This window comes from Cebidichthys violaceus, unplaced genomic scaffold, assembly GCF_023349555.1.
Source record: "Cebidichthys violaceus isolate CVI_PGR_0920_01 unplaced genomic scaffold, fCebVio1.0.p SCAF_20, whole genome shotgun sequence".
Lineage (NCBI taxonomy): Eukaryota > Metazoa > Chordata > Actinopteri > Perciformes > Stichaeidae > Cebidichthys > Cebidichthys violaceus.
This window is the reverse complement of record NW_027176373.1, coordinates 11,143,392-11,157,704: the sequence shown is the minus strand read 5'-3', so window position 1 is coordinate 11,157,704 and position 14,313 is coordinate 11,143,392. Positions and strand designations below refer to the sequence as shown.

Sequence of the window (14,313 nt, the reverse complement as noted above, 5' to 3'; positions counted from 1 at the left end):
AACACAATATGAAACACAGATCTGCATCCGCTTTACTTTTTTTCCCACCATTTCTATAAAATTACCTTTAGATTGCATATGGCCACATATTTGAAATTGCATGACAAGCAATAAAGTACTTTTCTTACTGACTCTTTACCTTCAGCAGCCTGGTGAAGATTAAGCTGGAAATATCAACCTGGAAAAATAATTGTAAACTAACTATATGATGAAAATGTGTTGATAAGATGTAAAATACAGTTGGCCTGTAGGTAGTGCCAAAGACCTAAACCAAAATTGTGTGTGTCAATTGGCTCAGCTGTATACTTTGTCAACCTCAGTTGGACTTGAAGTGTTTGCATAAGCCCCAGAAAATAGAAGAGTTCATTTGAAACAACCCGCGTGGTATTCTCAACTTTCTAAGCGGAAATTTCTTCAAAGTTCCTCGTTCACGAGACATATGTGCTCTCAAAATATATGTCCGGGGAGATTACTTTTAATCTTTTTACGAATTACCTTTGTTATACCCTTTCTTATTGCCAACATGACACTGAAATGCAGAAAACCTAAAATCACGTTATGCAAATATTTCTAGTGTGAAAATCCAAACACAACACTTTGGCGTTAAGCTCAAAGTATAACTGAAGCTGACAGGAGTTCTATTTCATCCTTCCTGACCACCAGAGGCAATGCTTAACACTGGATATCTTCCGTCTCGTGCATGCGCAGTTCGAGTCTTTTATATCAACAAAGTCAACTGTGACCTCAGATGACCCCCGAAGGCTATAAGTTCCGGTGTCATCCTAAGATCAGTCTTTTTTCATCTTCTCGCTTACGCAGGCTAACTACCAATGGTAGCATAAGCTTAAACAAAAATGTGTCTACGATCAAGATTATTGGAGCTTGTCGCTGTAGCCTTGTGACCCCCGGTCGGAGTTGCGGATGTCTCGCCCTCCGAAAGCTGCAAGCTGTCCCTTTTAGGAGGGAACTGCGTGTTTCACTGTTTGCACCATCGAGCCCCGGAATGGCGGATGCTCCTATCATTGGTCATTCACCAGTCTGATAAGTGCCACCTAAATCGTGAACAGCAATCGGTGAACTTGAACATTGTTTTCTATAACCGCTTGTTTGTTTTCCACGGTTGGCAGAGCGCTCCCGCTCTAGCTAATCGAGTGGCGTGCTAACAAGAGCGTAGAGTTGTACACTGTCAGGCCACCCTTCAGAGTGAGCTCAGGCTAACTTGGGGAGATGCTAGTTAGACTAAATCGATATTGAGATTGTGTCCATTGATTGTTTATACATTACGGATTTCAAAGTTAGCAGAGTGTCCTCGCTCAGGCTAGCTTGGTGGGACGCTAGCTAGACTAAGCTGATACTGGGATTGTGTCCATTGACTCTGTAACATTACGGCTGTCACAGTTAGCAGAGCGTCCTCGCTCAGGTTAACTGGTAGGACACCAATAATTACAGCGACTGACTAGTGAAGAGAGTGTCCTCACTACCCTCTCACTGTAAGGACTGTTTTTTGGCCTGTTTCTACAGTGGCAGAGTGCTCTTGCTCAGGTTAACTGGTGGCACACCAATATCTACAGCAACTGTCCTAGTGAGGAGTGTTCTCACTCCCCTCTCACTGACTGTCCCCTGCCTGTTCTCTCAACATTCAGCGGATCGCTCCCGCTCAGACTGACTTAGCAGCTCGCATCAACTGGTTGGGCAGGGTTCCTCTAGACTCACGGCCATGTTTAACTCTCCCGGCTGTAAGACCTGTATGGCTCCTCTTAAGCCTGAAGACGGCCATGACCTCTGCCCGTCTTGCCTTGGCCTCGAGCATCTGAGGGAGGGCCTTTCGGAGAACTCATGCATGAACTGCGGCATCATGCCTCACGCAGTAAGGTGCGCTAGGCTGGCCGAGGTGGAACACGTGATGGGTGAGGTCGACCTCCCTCTGTCAGGGCAGCTGAATCCAGCCCAACTTGCCCATTCCATGCCGGGCCACAAAAGCAGCAGGGGCTCCCTCCAAGAGGGCTAAGTCCGGCATGCTGTTTGGCTCTCGTTCCTCGGCTCATAGTTCCTCGTTGGGGGCAGTCGATAGCTCCATAGGGTCTGTCATTCGCATGGCGCTGGGATGCCTGCAGTTGGATACACAGCAGCCGGAACCTCCGCCTGCGAGTGCCTTCGTCAGGCGCGTTCCCGCCACCTTTTCTGTTCCTCCCTCCAAAGAATATCTGAGGGAGTTGCATGCATGCTGAAGAGACACGAGGTCTTTCCCGTCTTACATCAGATGAACGAACCCTGGCGGCCTGCAGGATGCGGCAAAATTTGGCCTCGACCGTATGCCAGCCATTGAGCCGATTATTGCATCCCTCATAGTTTCCCCTGAGGAGACTCTGAGGCCCGCTGTCAGGTGCCCTCGACCCCAATGTCAGGTCACAGACGACCTGCTCTCCAGGGCTTACGACACAGCAGCGCGTATGGGCCGTATCGGCAACTCCCTCTCTCACCTCATGCTTGCCCTCTCAGCTTTTCTGCAGCAGGCTGCTTTTGACGGTTCCGTCACCAATCTCAGTGATGCTTCACTGCAGGCATTTGCGCTCATGTCGAGGTAACTCAGGCGTCTGATGTCCACCCTGGTCCAGACTCGCCCAAGGTTTGGCTGGCGTAGTCACCCCGGTCGGAGACATGTAGGAGGACCCTCCATACTGTCCCAGTGGAACCTGGGGAGCTGTTTGGGTCAGCTGCTCTACTGGCGATTCAGCGGACTGTTAAGCTTGTCAGACCAGGCAGTAGTTCTCTGGTCTTCGCAGGGACATGCCCGCACCACGAAGACCTAGGGTTCCCACTTCGACTCCCCATAGCCGCTTTCAGCCCTCAGCTCACCCCAGTAGCCGCCACGGACTGCAGCACATGTAGAGAGTGGTTCACGTCTGTCGATTTGAAGGATGCCTATTTCCATGTTCCCATTGTGCATCACCACAGACAGTTTCTTCGTTTCACCTTTCAAGGCTGTCACTTTCAGTTTAAGCTGCTTCCTTTCGGACTCTCCCTCTCCCCACAGGTGTTCACAAGGTGCGTTGCTGCTGCCCTTTTCCCCCTGCAATCACAGAGCATGAAAATACTGCCGTACTTGGACAATTGGCTGATCTGTGCGCCATCCCGGCTTCAGGCGGCACAGGAGACCGCTCACCTTCTATCTCACGTGGCCCGGTGGGGCCTCAGAGTGAACATGGAGAAGAGCTCCCTGAGCCTGGCACAGGCACAGGGCAATAGTAGTATCAAAGCAGTGCCTTCTCGCTCTATCCCCATGGAGGGAGAGAGCATATCTGGCAAAGGGCGTCCCCATGGGCTCGGTCTCATTCCGCCGAGAGGTTGTCACAACAGATGCCTGCCTCTCAGGGTGGGTTGCAGTATGGCAGCACAGGACTGCTTGGGGGCAGTGGTTTGCTTAGTACTGCATGGGGCATGTCAATGTTCTAGAGCTACAGGCCATGCACCTAGCACTCAAACACGTCCTGCCATACTTGAGGGGAAAGTATGTGCTTGTCCGGTCGGACAACACCTCTGCTCTGTTTTCACATAAACCCTCAGGGGGGCACCAGATCTGCAAAGTTACTACGGGTGTCCCGTGACTTGGGCGGCCCCTCGCCTGACCAGCCTTCGGGCAATGTATCTACCAGGAGAACGAAACCTGGTCGCAGATTTCCTCTCCTGTCACAAGCCTCCACCAGGAGAGTGGCGGCTTCATCCAGACGTGGTACACAGCATCTGGGGCCTCTTTGGCAGGGCAGAGGTGGATCTCTTTGCTTCGGAGAGGTCGACCCACTGCCCCCACTGGTTCTCCCTAACGGAGAGGACCAGTCCTCTGGGTCAGGATGCCCTGGCTCACACGTAGCCAGAGGGTCTTCTTTATGCCTTTCCACTGTTCCCTCTGATCTTGCCAACGCTTCTCAGAGTTCTTCAACAGGGCCAAAGAATTTTGCTGGTGGCCCACTTATGGCCAGCCAGGACTTGGTTCTCCCTGCTGCACAGACTCTGCTGCAGGACACCCTGGCGCCTCCCCGGCAGGAGGGCCCTCCTGTCGCAACTAGGAGGTCGGATTTGGCATCCCAATCCCAGCCGCCTTCAACTATGGGCCCAACCGGCTGCTGATTGGCTGCATAGAACCAGTCAGCTGGACTATTCTGAATGCCAGGGCGCCATCTACCCGTCTGCAGTACAAGAACAGGTGGAGGCTGTTTTCTGACTAGTGTGCAGTTCAGAACAGGGACCCAGTACAGTGCTCCATGCCCGGTGTCCTTGAGTTTCTGCAGTCCCTCCTAGATAAGGGCCATTCTCCCTCTACCCTGAGGGTATACGTGGCCGCTATTTCGTGGCAGCATGCTAAGGTCGACAATGACACAGTAGGGAGCCACAGGCTGGTGTCCCTCTTCCTTAAAGGGGCTCTGCGATTGCGTACCCCGAGCACCCCGAAGGCCCCCTGCATGGGACCTACCCTTGGTACTGGACACCCTATGCTTGCCTCCCTTTCAACCCCTGGCACGGGCAGAGCCAAGATGGCTGTCGGCCAAAACCTTTTTTCTTCTTGCCATCGCTTCAGCTAAACGTGTAGGCGAGCTGCACGCCTTTCGGTCAGTGAATCATAGGGCACGCTCACATTCGATACATGGCACACAGGGCTGGCCCCGGCTATATGGCAACAAAGCAAGGAGCAGCTCGGATAACAACACACACAGGAGAGTGACTTCATTCTCTGCTCAGGTAGACATTAATTCACTATATCCTTACATAGCAAATAGTTGTTTGATACTATATTAATGCCCTGAATGTCGCATGTTGCTCCTTTACTTTATACTACTTTAATTCAACTAAAAAATATTAAGGTTTGGTAAAAACTTAGAGAATATTGCCTAATGAATGTGAAATGTATCTACTACAAGTATAAGATTTGTCATGTAACTCAAAAACTTATTATGCACAAATAAGATGGGGCAGTGACAAAACAAATGCAAAACACACAGGAGTTTGAAGATATGCTGTCATAAACATAACTGTTATAAGAGGACATTTTGACCCGTTAGTGGTGCTAGATAAAGTTAGGGTGTCACCAAAATGATTAGGTTTCATCCTCTGGTTGTGTCACATTTCAAACCATGTTGTCCCAAAGTGCTAACTGTTCCTGGGTCTTCTTTAATTACTAGAATACATTTAATAATAAGCGCTCATCTCTTGTCTCTTCTGACTAGAACCTCTTATCACTTCATTGTCATGTGTTTACTTCAGTTCCACAGCTGAGTGGACAGCTCCTCCATGTTTATGAGGCTAGAGTTGTGTGATTGACACATTGGAGTTCAGTTCAATTGTTAAGTTTCCTTATTGCAGCTTGTCATTTGTTGCAAGAAGTTTTCTAGACCCAGCGACAGGTTGAACTAGTTTCAACAGTGATTCTGTAACACACAATATCGCAACGTAAGACAATTGTAGTTACTATACAGGAAGAAAATACAGAATTTGATTATTGAGGTATTAATCTGTGGCACTGTACTGAAGTATTTAAAAGGTTTTATCTTCTCCAGTCACTTGTAAATTCTGCACTTTTGTGCTTTAACTTTATCCAATACATGCTTTTAAGACCTTGCTGAAAATGTTTATAGAGTACAGAATATTATTCGTTGGGCCCAAAATGATACTACGAAAAGAACTTCTGTTCACAACAACATGCCAACTTTGTTTACAGACTCACGTCTCATAACGACCTCTGTGACTGTAATTCTTTAGAGGACAGTCATTAATAATTCAAATATTTATGTTGCACATAATTGCAATACATCTCTAAGTGTGTTGATCCATGGAGGGACAATTAAAACCTGCCTTTCATTCCCTGGAGTGAATCAGGCTCAATGAAGAAAAACATATCACCCTCTTAATAAAGTTTAGAAAACTACACCCTTGTTTTCCACTTTTGTTTCTGCTGCATCCTGATTTTTTTTGTGAACAAAGTGCAGGAGAACAGGTCTGACTTTACCTATTTAGGGTGGTGTGGAGAAAGAAATACTTTATGAAAACTGAAAGTTGCAAATGTTGTTTAAAGTTGTGAAAAAAATAAATATTTTATTCAGATAGTGACATGAGAACTCAATATGTAACACCAACAAGGGTACTCAGGTGTTCAACATCATTCTTTACAACACTCATGGTTATTAAATGTTCATTATAACATTGCTTCTTCTTATAAAGAATAATCATAAAATAATGTTAATATTTTCTATTTAAAAAGGCAACAAAACTGATTCTAATCTTCAACTATAATACTAACACTAATGCATTACATTCTAGATGATTTTGTAGCGCGAGAGCTTTTCCTTAATCTGGCAAATTGTTTGCAGCCTCCAGGCCAAAGTCACTGATGCAGAACAAAAGCAGTCACTGTCTAGTCATGTGTTAACTATTCACTGAAGAGGAATTCAAATGTGGACTGGACATCAGAATTTTATTCAACAGATTTTATGTAAAACAAACACTTAAACCATAAAGTGGGACTGCAAAAAAGACTCAAGGCCGAGGAGATCTTCCCTAAACCAAACTCTGGTGTCAGCAACAGCCGGATTTCAAGTAGTACTTGAGCAAAACACATGCTGCCTTCTAAACTGCAGTGAGTGGAAACTGGGCTTCATCTTTCACCTTAGACACAGAAGCTGTCTCAACACATTAAAACAAGTTCTAATGTCCAGTGTGATTTGGGAGTTTAAATGTATGTTTGCATGCTTCAAATGTGAATTACAGCATATGCAAGAGTGTAAAGAGATGATGGAGAACTAAAATAAATGCTAAGTTCACCATATATTGGTCATTTATACTAAACAACAATTAATTTATCTCGGCATGTTATTGTAAATGAACTACCACAATTAAAATGATCACAATGTCCTTTTATTACATTTACCAAATATACAAGCATGGGTGACATTTTAGCTGCATCGATCTTAAATCAATGTTTCAATTCAAACATTAAAAACACATATTAAGAATGATGCAATCACTCAAAATAAAACTTTAAACTGGGAGCGCATTACTTCAAAAATATATTGTGAAGGAAAAATCAAATCCCAGTGTTTTAAAATAGAAATAAGGCAAAGCTCAAAGGCAAATTATCTACATTACAAAAGCAACATAATAATAATAATAATAATAATAATAATAATAATGCTTGTTGTATTTTCCTTAATTTGCTGTTAAATTGTACAAGGATGTGGATGAATCTTGAAATATTTCCTCTATGGTCGCTGGCTAAATATAGACTGAAAAATGGAAATTAGCTGTGGAGAGAGTATTACAAAATTATTACACAAAATATGAATTATATTCTATAATAAATATAATGTATGTTATTACTTTCACATTGCGACCCTATTTTCCTATTTCTGTGTTAAAATTCTGTTATAATTCTACACAAAATGTATGTAAAATGTTATTATGTTACATATAATCAGTATTCTTTGGTAGAAGTTTTACTTACCACAGGTATCCTTCCTTAAAGTCAGTGAATTTGTGCCGGACCATAAATGTTGCTAGAGCATCTGCTACCTAGCAACAGATGACAGAGGACTACGTTACAAAATTGCTACAAACTGAATCTGGATCAAACAGGGACAGCTGAACATACACAAAAAAACAGAACTGTAAACTGAAATAAGAAGTGATAGTAAAAATAGGACATATTTGGGCAGCAAACACCCCTTACTTTTTCCGGTGCGTCCTCATGGACAGCATGACCGCACTGAGGGAGGACCTGCATCTGAAACTTCCCTGAGAACAAACAGTGAGAGTGTGGATATATTTGAGCTCTGTGTGTTCTACTGTATGACAAAAATCATACGCGGCCGGGAAAAAATGGTAAACTATGCAGAAAATCTTGATTTGTCCTTCTTACCTTGCATCTGTCCAATAGTAAGGTCTTTGTCAAGCCTGTCCACTCCTGTACAATGGAGTGAGTCATGGGTGAAATTGTGCAGTGAATGGTAAAATTGCTTGGAATAAAAATCATTTGTATTCATCCACTAGTGGGACTGCCCTGAAATTCCATCAAAACTGTCTAATAATGTCGTGAGAAGCTGTGAGAGATCGAACCTGCGAGCAGAAGCAGTTTTGGCACAGGGCAGGTGAGAAAGAGGGCAGACAGGCCTCTGAACCAGCCCTCCCAGTATTTTTCCGTCTTTGACAGCTCTACTCGCCAGGTGAAGATACTTTCCTTTTTTATCTGTATGGGAGGAATCAACCCTTTAGGTACGTTCCAACCTCTCACAAAGACGTTACAAAAGAAAGACAAATAGTTAGAGAGACTAAACCTCTTGGTCGTCCTCCTTCATTCTTTTCTTGTTGGACTCTTCCTCCGCCTCTTCCTCCTCTTCCTCTTCTATTATACCTTCAATGCTATTAGACACAGCTGGACTGCTGGTGGATTCCTCACATCTGTGAATATCGGAACAGACCAAATGAACATACAGTACAAACCATGCAGGACTCAACCCACAGATGAAAGACAGAGTGGACATACTTCTTCACCTGGCCTCCCATTGACACTCGTGCTGACTCCATGTTTCGGATCTGGCCACTCTTCACACTGAAAGCAAGGAGAAAACATTTTTCAGACACTTATTAAACTACTATTACTATTAAAATGAAACAAGCTAGATGCCATGCAAACTTGAAAATATAAGTTCCAAGAATGGAGGCAATTAAAACTGGACAATCAAAGCAGTGAAATATTTTTAAAAAAGGCTCCTATTGGTTTTAGTAAAAAAATGTTTATGACACCGTTTTGTTGACATTAACAAAATTGCAGATAAGTATAATTTGGTTAAATCATATAGCCAAGAAGCAGCAGTATCACTAATTGTTTCATGATTACCTCCACTCAATGGCGTTCTCCAGAGATTTAAACGTCTTTGGGCGACTTCTGAGGAAATTCTGCATACTGTTCAAAGCATCCATTGCTGTACCTGAATGCAACAGACAAATCATATGTGCCATTAATACACCCAGTAATACTATACTGAGCTCTTTTGATATGATTTAATTATGAACATTCATCGTATGAATTCACTGCTAATTTAAAAGTAGTAAAATCAACCGGTTATTTGGTCAACTACGAGTCATAAATTGCAAAATAGCCATCTAGTATAAGAGTAAGCACTTACCTTCTACAACGTCAATGACACAGAGGCCAAGCAGGGATGGTATATGATTGGCAGCGGCGGTGTGAACTGCAATGGCCCCACCCATGCTGTGTCCAATGATCATGATCGGAGGAGGGTTCTCTCCATAGAGCACCTCCACCACTTTGCCAATGTCCCTTTTGAAGAAGAAAAAAAAAAAAGCAAGGATAACATGTTAATGGTGTTCCATTTCTATTACGTATCAGTGTTTCTGAGAATACAGTCTAAAACCTCAAGACAGTGTGTATTTAACAGTTATTTGATTTCTACCACCACAAGAACCCAACAAACTCTCAGATCTCTTTCTCCCTCCTGGACTGAACTGTGAAAGCAAGACCATGTAAGGATGCGCCAAACATTCCCGGCCTTTAGGTGGGAAGCTGTAGAGATCAGAGCTGACTGTGTGTGTGACTTGATACTCCTGACTGTCCGGCAAATCTGCAGACGACCGCTGCCCTCTCTGGCTTCCCATTATTTTCTGTGATTCCAGGCAAGCGCTTTTTAGTGAGAGTGCATATGTGGTTCTCACAGATTCCAGTGTCTGGTTCAACTGCACACACACAACAACTTACTTTGCCATCGTGTCCGCAGAGAGATCATCAGGATTTTTCACTTTGGTATCGCCTGCAGGTAATGAGAGGATTAAATGTAATTATTTGTTCCACTGAAGGACATGAATATGCAAATAATCCATATTAGTTTCCACATTCCCCTGCAACGGGTCAAGACTTTATTATCAGAAGCGTTCTGGTTTACGTTTGTAGTCTTTATAGTCTGTGTACTATTGACTAATCACGTTCGAGCAGGCTTTAGTTGATTAGGTGGAATGCATTGGCTAAAATACAACATCAGAACCCACCGACTATCGTCCAACGAAGATTTAACTTTTTATTGGTTTACAGTTAGCTTGTAAACTGGCTACTTGTGAAACAACCCGGTCAAACAGTCTTACATCTCAAGTTGCTAAGCTGACTGTAAACAATGTGCAGTGCACAGACAAGGAAGTCTCGGCCGGATATACGCTGGCTGCATCGGAACCCAAGAAATAGTGCCCCCAGAGGCTTATCTGTCGACAGACTGATAGCCAATGGGTTCCAACATAGTGCAAAGAATGAACTGCAAAACAATGTAGGGGAAGGGTTGACTTCTAATCACAGGCAGGCAGGGATGTGATCAAGCTTTTTTCTTTTTTGCTTCTTAATAATGTGTGGTTCTGGAGCTGAAATTTGAACACTAACATCTGATATAGGACTTGAGTTATTTTGCGGTCTGTAAAAAAGATTAAGCGGCCGCTGCTGTATTTCATCACTCTATATCATTGCAATACTAAACAAACATTTGAATCTTCTTCACAAACAAAATTAATGTTACGGGTACATTACATTTATTACAGCATGGAAATGATGAGCTGAAAGTATCAGGATGCAGTGATCAATCTATTGTACACAGACTCATAGGATGTTTATATGTGCATATACTGTTGCAACACATTATTCAAAGGGGATTGATAATACTACCTAACCAAACTGACAAATCTCCATCAATATCTTAATTTTCTTAACAATAAATAAAATATGTCTCTTTACTAATGTTATTGACTTTGACTACACATATTTACCATGAGCTCGGAGGTCCATAGCCACCACCCTGCAGTTGATCCTGCTAAATATGACAGCCTGCCAAAACACATATGGAAACCATCAAAATCTAACAGTGTACAGCAAACATACTGAAATAAAAGAGCAGCTCCATAACTATTCCACATAACATTGGTTTTAAACATATGATTTATCAAAGTTAAGAGGTGACAGAGTTTCTGTAATAGTCATTATGCTCACAGTGAACACTGCCCAGGAGAGTGCAGAGTGTCCTCCTCCATGAAGCAGAAGCAGCACAGGACCATGGGCACCGCTGCAGTAAATTCTGAAAATGTTCAAGGTGGTCAAGGAAATCGATACCAGAGCTGTGCCTGTTACTAAGTAGATGCTGCTGAAAAGAAAATAAACATTGATTGTATAAACTGCTTACCTTCTATACTAAATTGAAGTTAGATGGCACTCTGGTATAAAGAAGTAGCTAAATCTGAAATTACCTAGTTGGATTTGAATGCCCTGGATGATTGCCACACCAAAGTTTCAATAATTCATGCATATTTTTTTTTTGGACAAACAAGCAGCATTCAAGGATATATCTTTGCCATTTTCATTTTCCACCTCAACATCTTCCATGGTTTCAAAGTACTGACTCCAGGCCAGGGGGGAGAAATCTCTCTTTCGTCCAGGTCTGTAAAAAAAGAAAAAGAAAAGAAGGACAAGCAATGTAAATGTAAACCAATCCCATATTGCAGCAGGATTATTAAAAGACACAGTGCAAAACATCTTTGAATGTGCGTCTTTGAAAAGCACAAGCCGGCTCTCTGACACTATTTTTTTTTTACATTGTCGAATGCTTTAACATTGGAGAGAAAACATGGCCCATATAGATAAAAGATTATGATGAGACTAGATTATTTAATTGCCATGCAAGCAATGAATTGAGAAAGCACAATTCACAGCTTCATTTATTTCGTCTTCACCTCAGACTTAAAGCAACCATACAGGTGACTGAGTTTTTCTAATGCTCTGGCTGCTGGCTATTTATTTGACTGGAAAACAGAGACTGAGGACTTTATAAAGGTTAATGTTTTAGGGTTTTGGGTGTTGGCGTAGTTTTTTTGTAACACACTCAGGAGAGCTTGGATATGGTTTCATTTAAACCCTAAATACACATCACTGTCAAGGTATGTAATAGATGGGTACATTTCTAACAAAAGCTCATACAGCTATTGTAACACGGTAATGAGAACAACAAACAAGCCCTGAAAGGATGTGTACGTGGAAACTGGATCTGTTCACAATCAAATCTAAACTTAACCTATCTTCGGAGAATACTTAACCTTATATTAAGATTATTGTCTTCAGACCAATGTTTTTCGTGTGTCATAAATGCTCACTCTTACCCTGACATATCTAACCTAATGTTAGTTAAGATCAATGGATGCTGTCTGATTGAACTGAGAATATATATACATAACGTTATAATGCGTAGGTTGTATTCCAACTCTACAAATTAAATTGAATTGCATCCGCCGCTGTTGGTCAAAACTCTGGTAGCAATAGCTAGGTTAGCTAGCTAACGCTGTCCTGTCCTTTAGCCAACTGTAAAGATACGAGTCCAACGTAACAGAGAGCAACGGATGTGATGGTGTACAATAACAAAATAACGTTATAACGTAGCAGAGTTGACAGCATGCTATTACGACGCTAGCTAAGCTAAACTCACCCCATTTTCATTTTGGAGCTGGACCCGAACCCTCCTGCCATAGGAGGTCTGGAGGGTAACAGGTTTAAATGCAACTGTTTCTCCATGTTGTCGAAAGCGGGGTCGGTCTCCGTCAGGAACTGTTAAATGCGACCTTCCTTCTCTTTCGTAGCATATGATTTTTTTTTTTTAAACCTGCACCGACGCTAGCCAGGCATTGTATATATTCAGCTAAAGCTCGGGTAATACGTTTCTCTGACAGGCTAACGGTTAGCACTCTTCTTCTGCTGCTGAGATTATTTTTGGTCGGCCTCTTCTTCTACGATTTTATTTCTTAGTAGCTTGGCACGGAACTTGTAAAGCATTACTGCCATCTATTGACTACTACTACTACTACTACTACTACTACTACTACTACTACTACTACTACTACTACTACTATATATCAGTGGTTTACAACATGTTATTGTTTGCAGACTGAAGATTGGGAAAGATTCCATGGTAGAAACAAACGCATCATGTTTCATAATTTATTTAAACCAAATAACGGAGAGCTTCTTTTCTGCACATGCATAAACTGTCTGAGGAGAGAAGTGAGAACATTTCAAGAAATAAAAACTCACTTCAAAAAGATTTCACATTCCCTCAACTGAAGTTAATTTTTCAACAGATGCTGTAATTTCCCTACATTATTATAAAGTTAAGAAACTACTACACACAAGCAAGAGCACATATTAGGATAATATTATATCCTGTATCTTACATTAGCCTAATATTGAACACAAGGTGGCACCAGCACACTCTTTACTCATACAACAAGACAGTTGACTAAAGGGACACTCTGCACAGTGTCTTCTGTAACTTTGGAGAAGCTTTGTCAAGTCTGAAAAAATAACTGGTGATGTCCAGCTGATGTCATCAAAACATAAATAATAGGTGTGGAGTTTGAAAGATGGGAGTGCCAGGCAGGGAGGGTCTAATGAATGACACCATTGAATTGCATCATGGCGAATGTAGTTTTTAGAGATGAGGGGCAAAAGTCAGGATATTTTGGCCTAGCTGCATTAAAGACAATTCATTTTGTTTTGGAAAATTGTGTCTCACACAAGTCCATTAACTTTTTGGTATTGTACTCTAAACCAATGGAGAACCCTTAGAAGTGGCTTGTTAATTTGTGGACAAACAAATAGAAGTGCAGTGCAGAAGAGTGTCTTCCCTGCTAGCAACTTCTTGAGGAATATCTAATAATAGTAATACTAATAATAATGGTTAGAAAAAAAACAGCAGGTGTTTTGGTGTGATTATGATCGTACGGAACTGCAGATTTATGAGTACTAAAGTTTCAGATTAAGTCCTGTATTGTGTCACTCTTATTCAATGGGAGACTTGTTGATTCAGTTACATAAAGAGTATGTTGAGACAGCTGATCGTCTACAGTTGCAGACTCGCTAATTTGATTGTGAGAGGCACAAGCAAGGACGCAGAGAGGTGAAGTTAAACATTGGGACAAAGATGCCTTCATTGATTATGAGGAGGACTCAGGTGATAATCGTCTCATTTGATCAGCACCGACACAATGCAGAAGGAGGGCAATGGTCACGACTTTGAGGTTACACCCTCTCAGCTGGGTGTCAGTCAACTATACCAACGAACTATGAACAAAAACAAAGTATATGCAGACAAACAAAAGCTATTAAAAGTGACATGTTTTTTTCGGTCAGTTGGGATACCTTCTTTCATGCTAGTGATTGTGTTGTTGAAGTGTCTTTCAAAAATATAATTCAAGCTCTAACAAAATCCTCCCATAAGCCTCCTATTTGACAGT

At 42.4% G+C, this 14,313-nt stretch overlaps 1 protein-coding gene and 1 pseudogene across 1 annotated transcript; one reads left to right on the top strand and one right to left on the bottom strand.

The window, feature by feature from the left end:
• Positions 1 to 1,717: 1,717 nt before the first annotated feature.
• Positions 1,718 to 4,577, top strand: LOC137876817 (uncharacterized; annotated as a pseudogene).
• Positions 4,578 to 6,881: 2,304 nt separating this feature from the next.
• On the bottom strand, positions 6,882 to 12,800 carry ppme1 (protein phosphatase methylesterase 1). The gene is made up of 14 exons (XM_068716347.1): positions 12,510 to 12,800; positions 11,378 to 11,471; positions 11,027 to 11,119; positions 10,807 to 10,864; positions 9,761 to 9,812; positions 9,171 to 9,325; positions 8,882 to 8,972; positions 8,528 to 8,593; positions 8,319 to 8,442; positions 8,101 to 8,230; positions 7,904 to 7,948; positions 7,715 to 7,779; positions 7,490 to 7,557; positions 6,882 to 7,289 (listed from the first exon to the last, which is right to left on the bottom strand). The coding sequence occupies exons 1-14, from the start codon at positions 12,593 to 12,595 to the stop codon at positions 7,286 to 7,288; spliced, it is 1,131 nt and encodes a 376-aa protein (XP_068572448.1). The 5' UTR covers positions 12,596 to 12,800; the 3' UTR covers positions 6,882 to 7,285.
• Between the last annotated feature and the right edge of the window lie 1,513 nt (positions 12,801 to 14,313).

Coding starts and splice junctions, on each gene's coding strand:
- ppme1 (XM_068716347.1), bottom strand. CDS start 12,595: ATGGAGAAACAGTTGCATTTAAACCTGTTACCCTCCAGACCTCCTATG. Junction 11,120..11,377: donor AAAATGAAAATGGCAAAGAT/ATATCCTTGAAT, acceptor ACCACCTTGAAC/ATTTTCAGAATTTACTGCAG. Junction 7,780..7,903: donor TACTATTGGACAGATGCAAG/GTAAGAAGGACA, acceptor GTTTGTTCTCAG/GGAAGTTTCAGATGCAGGTC.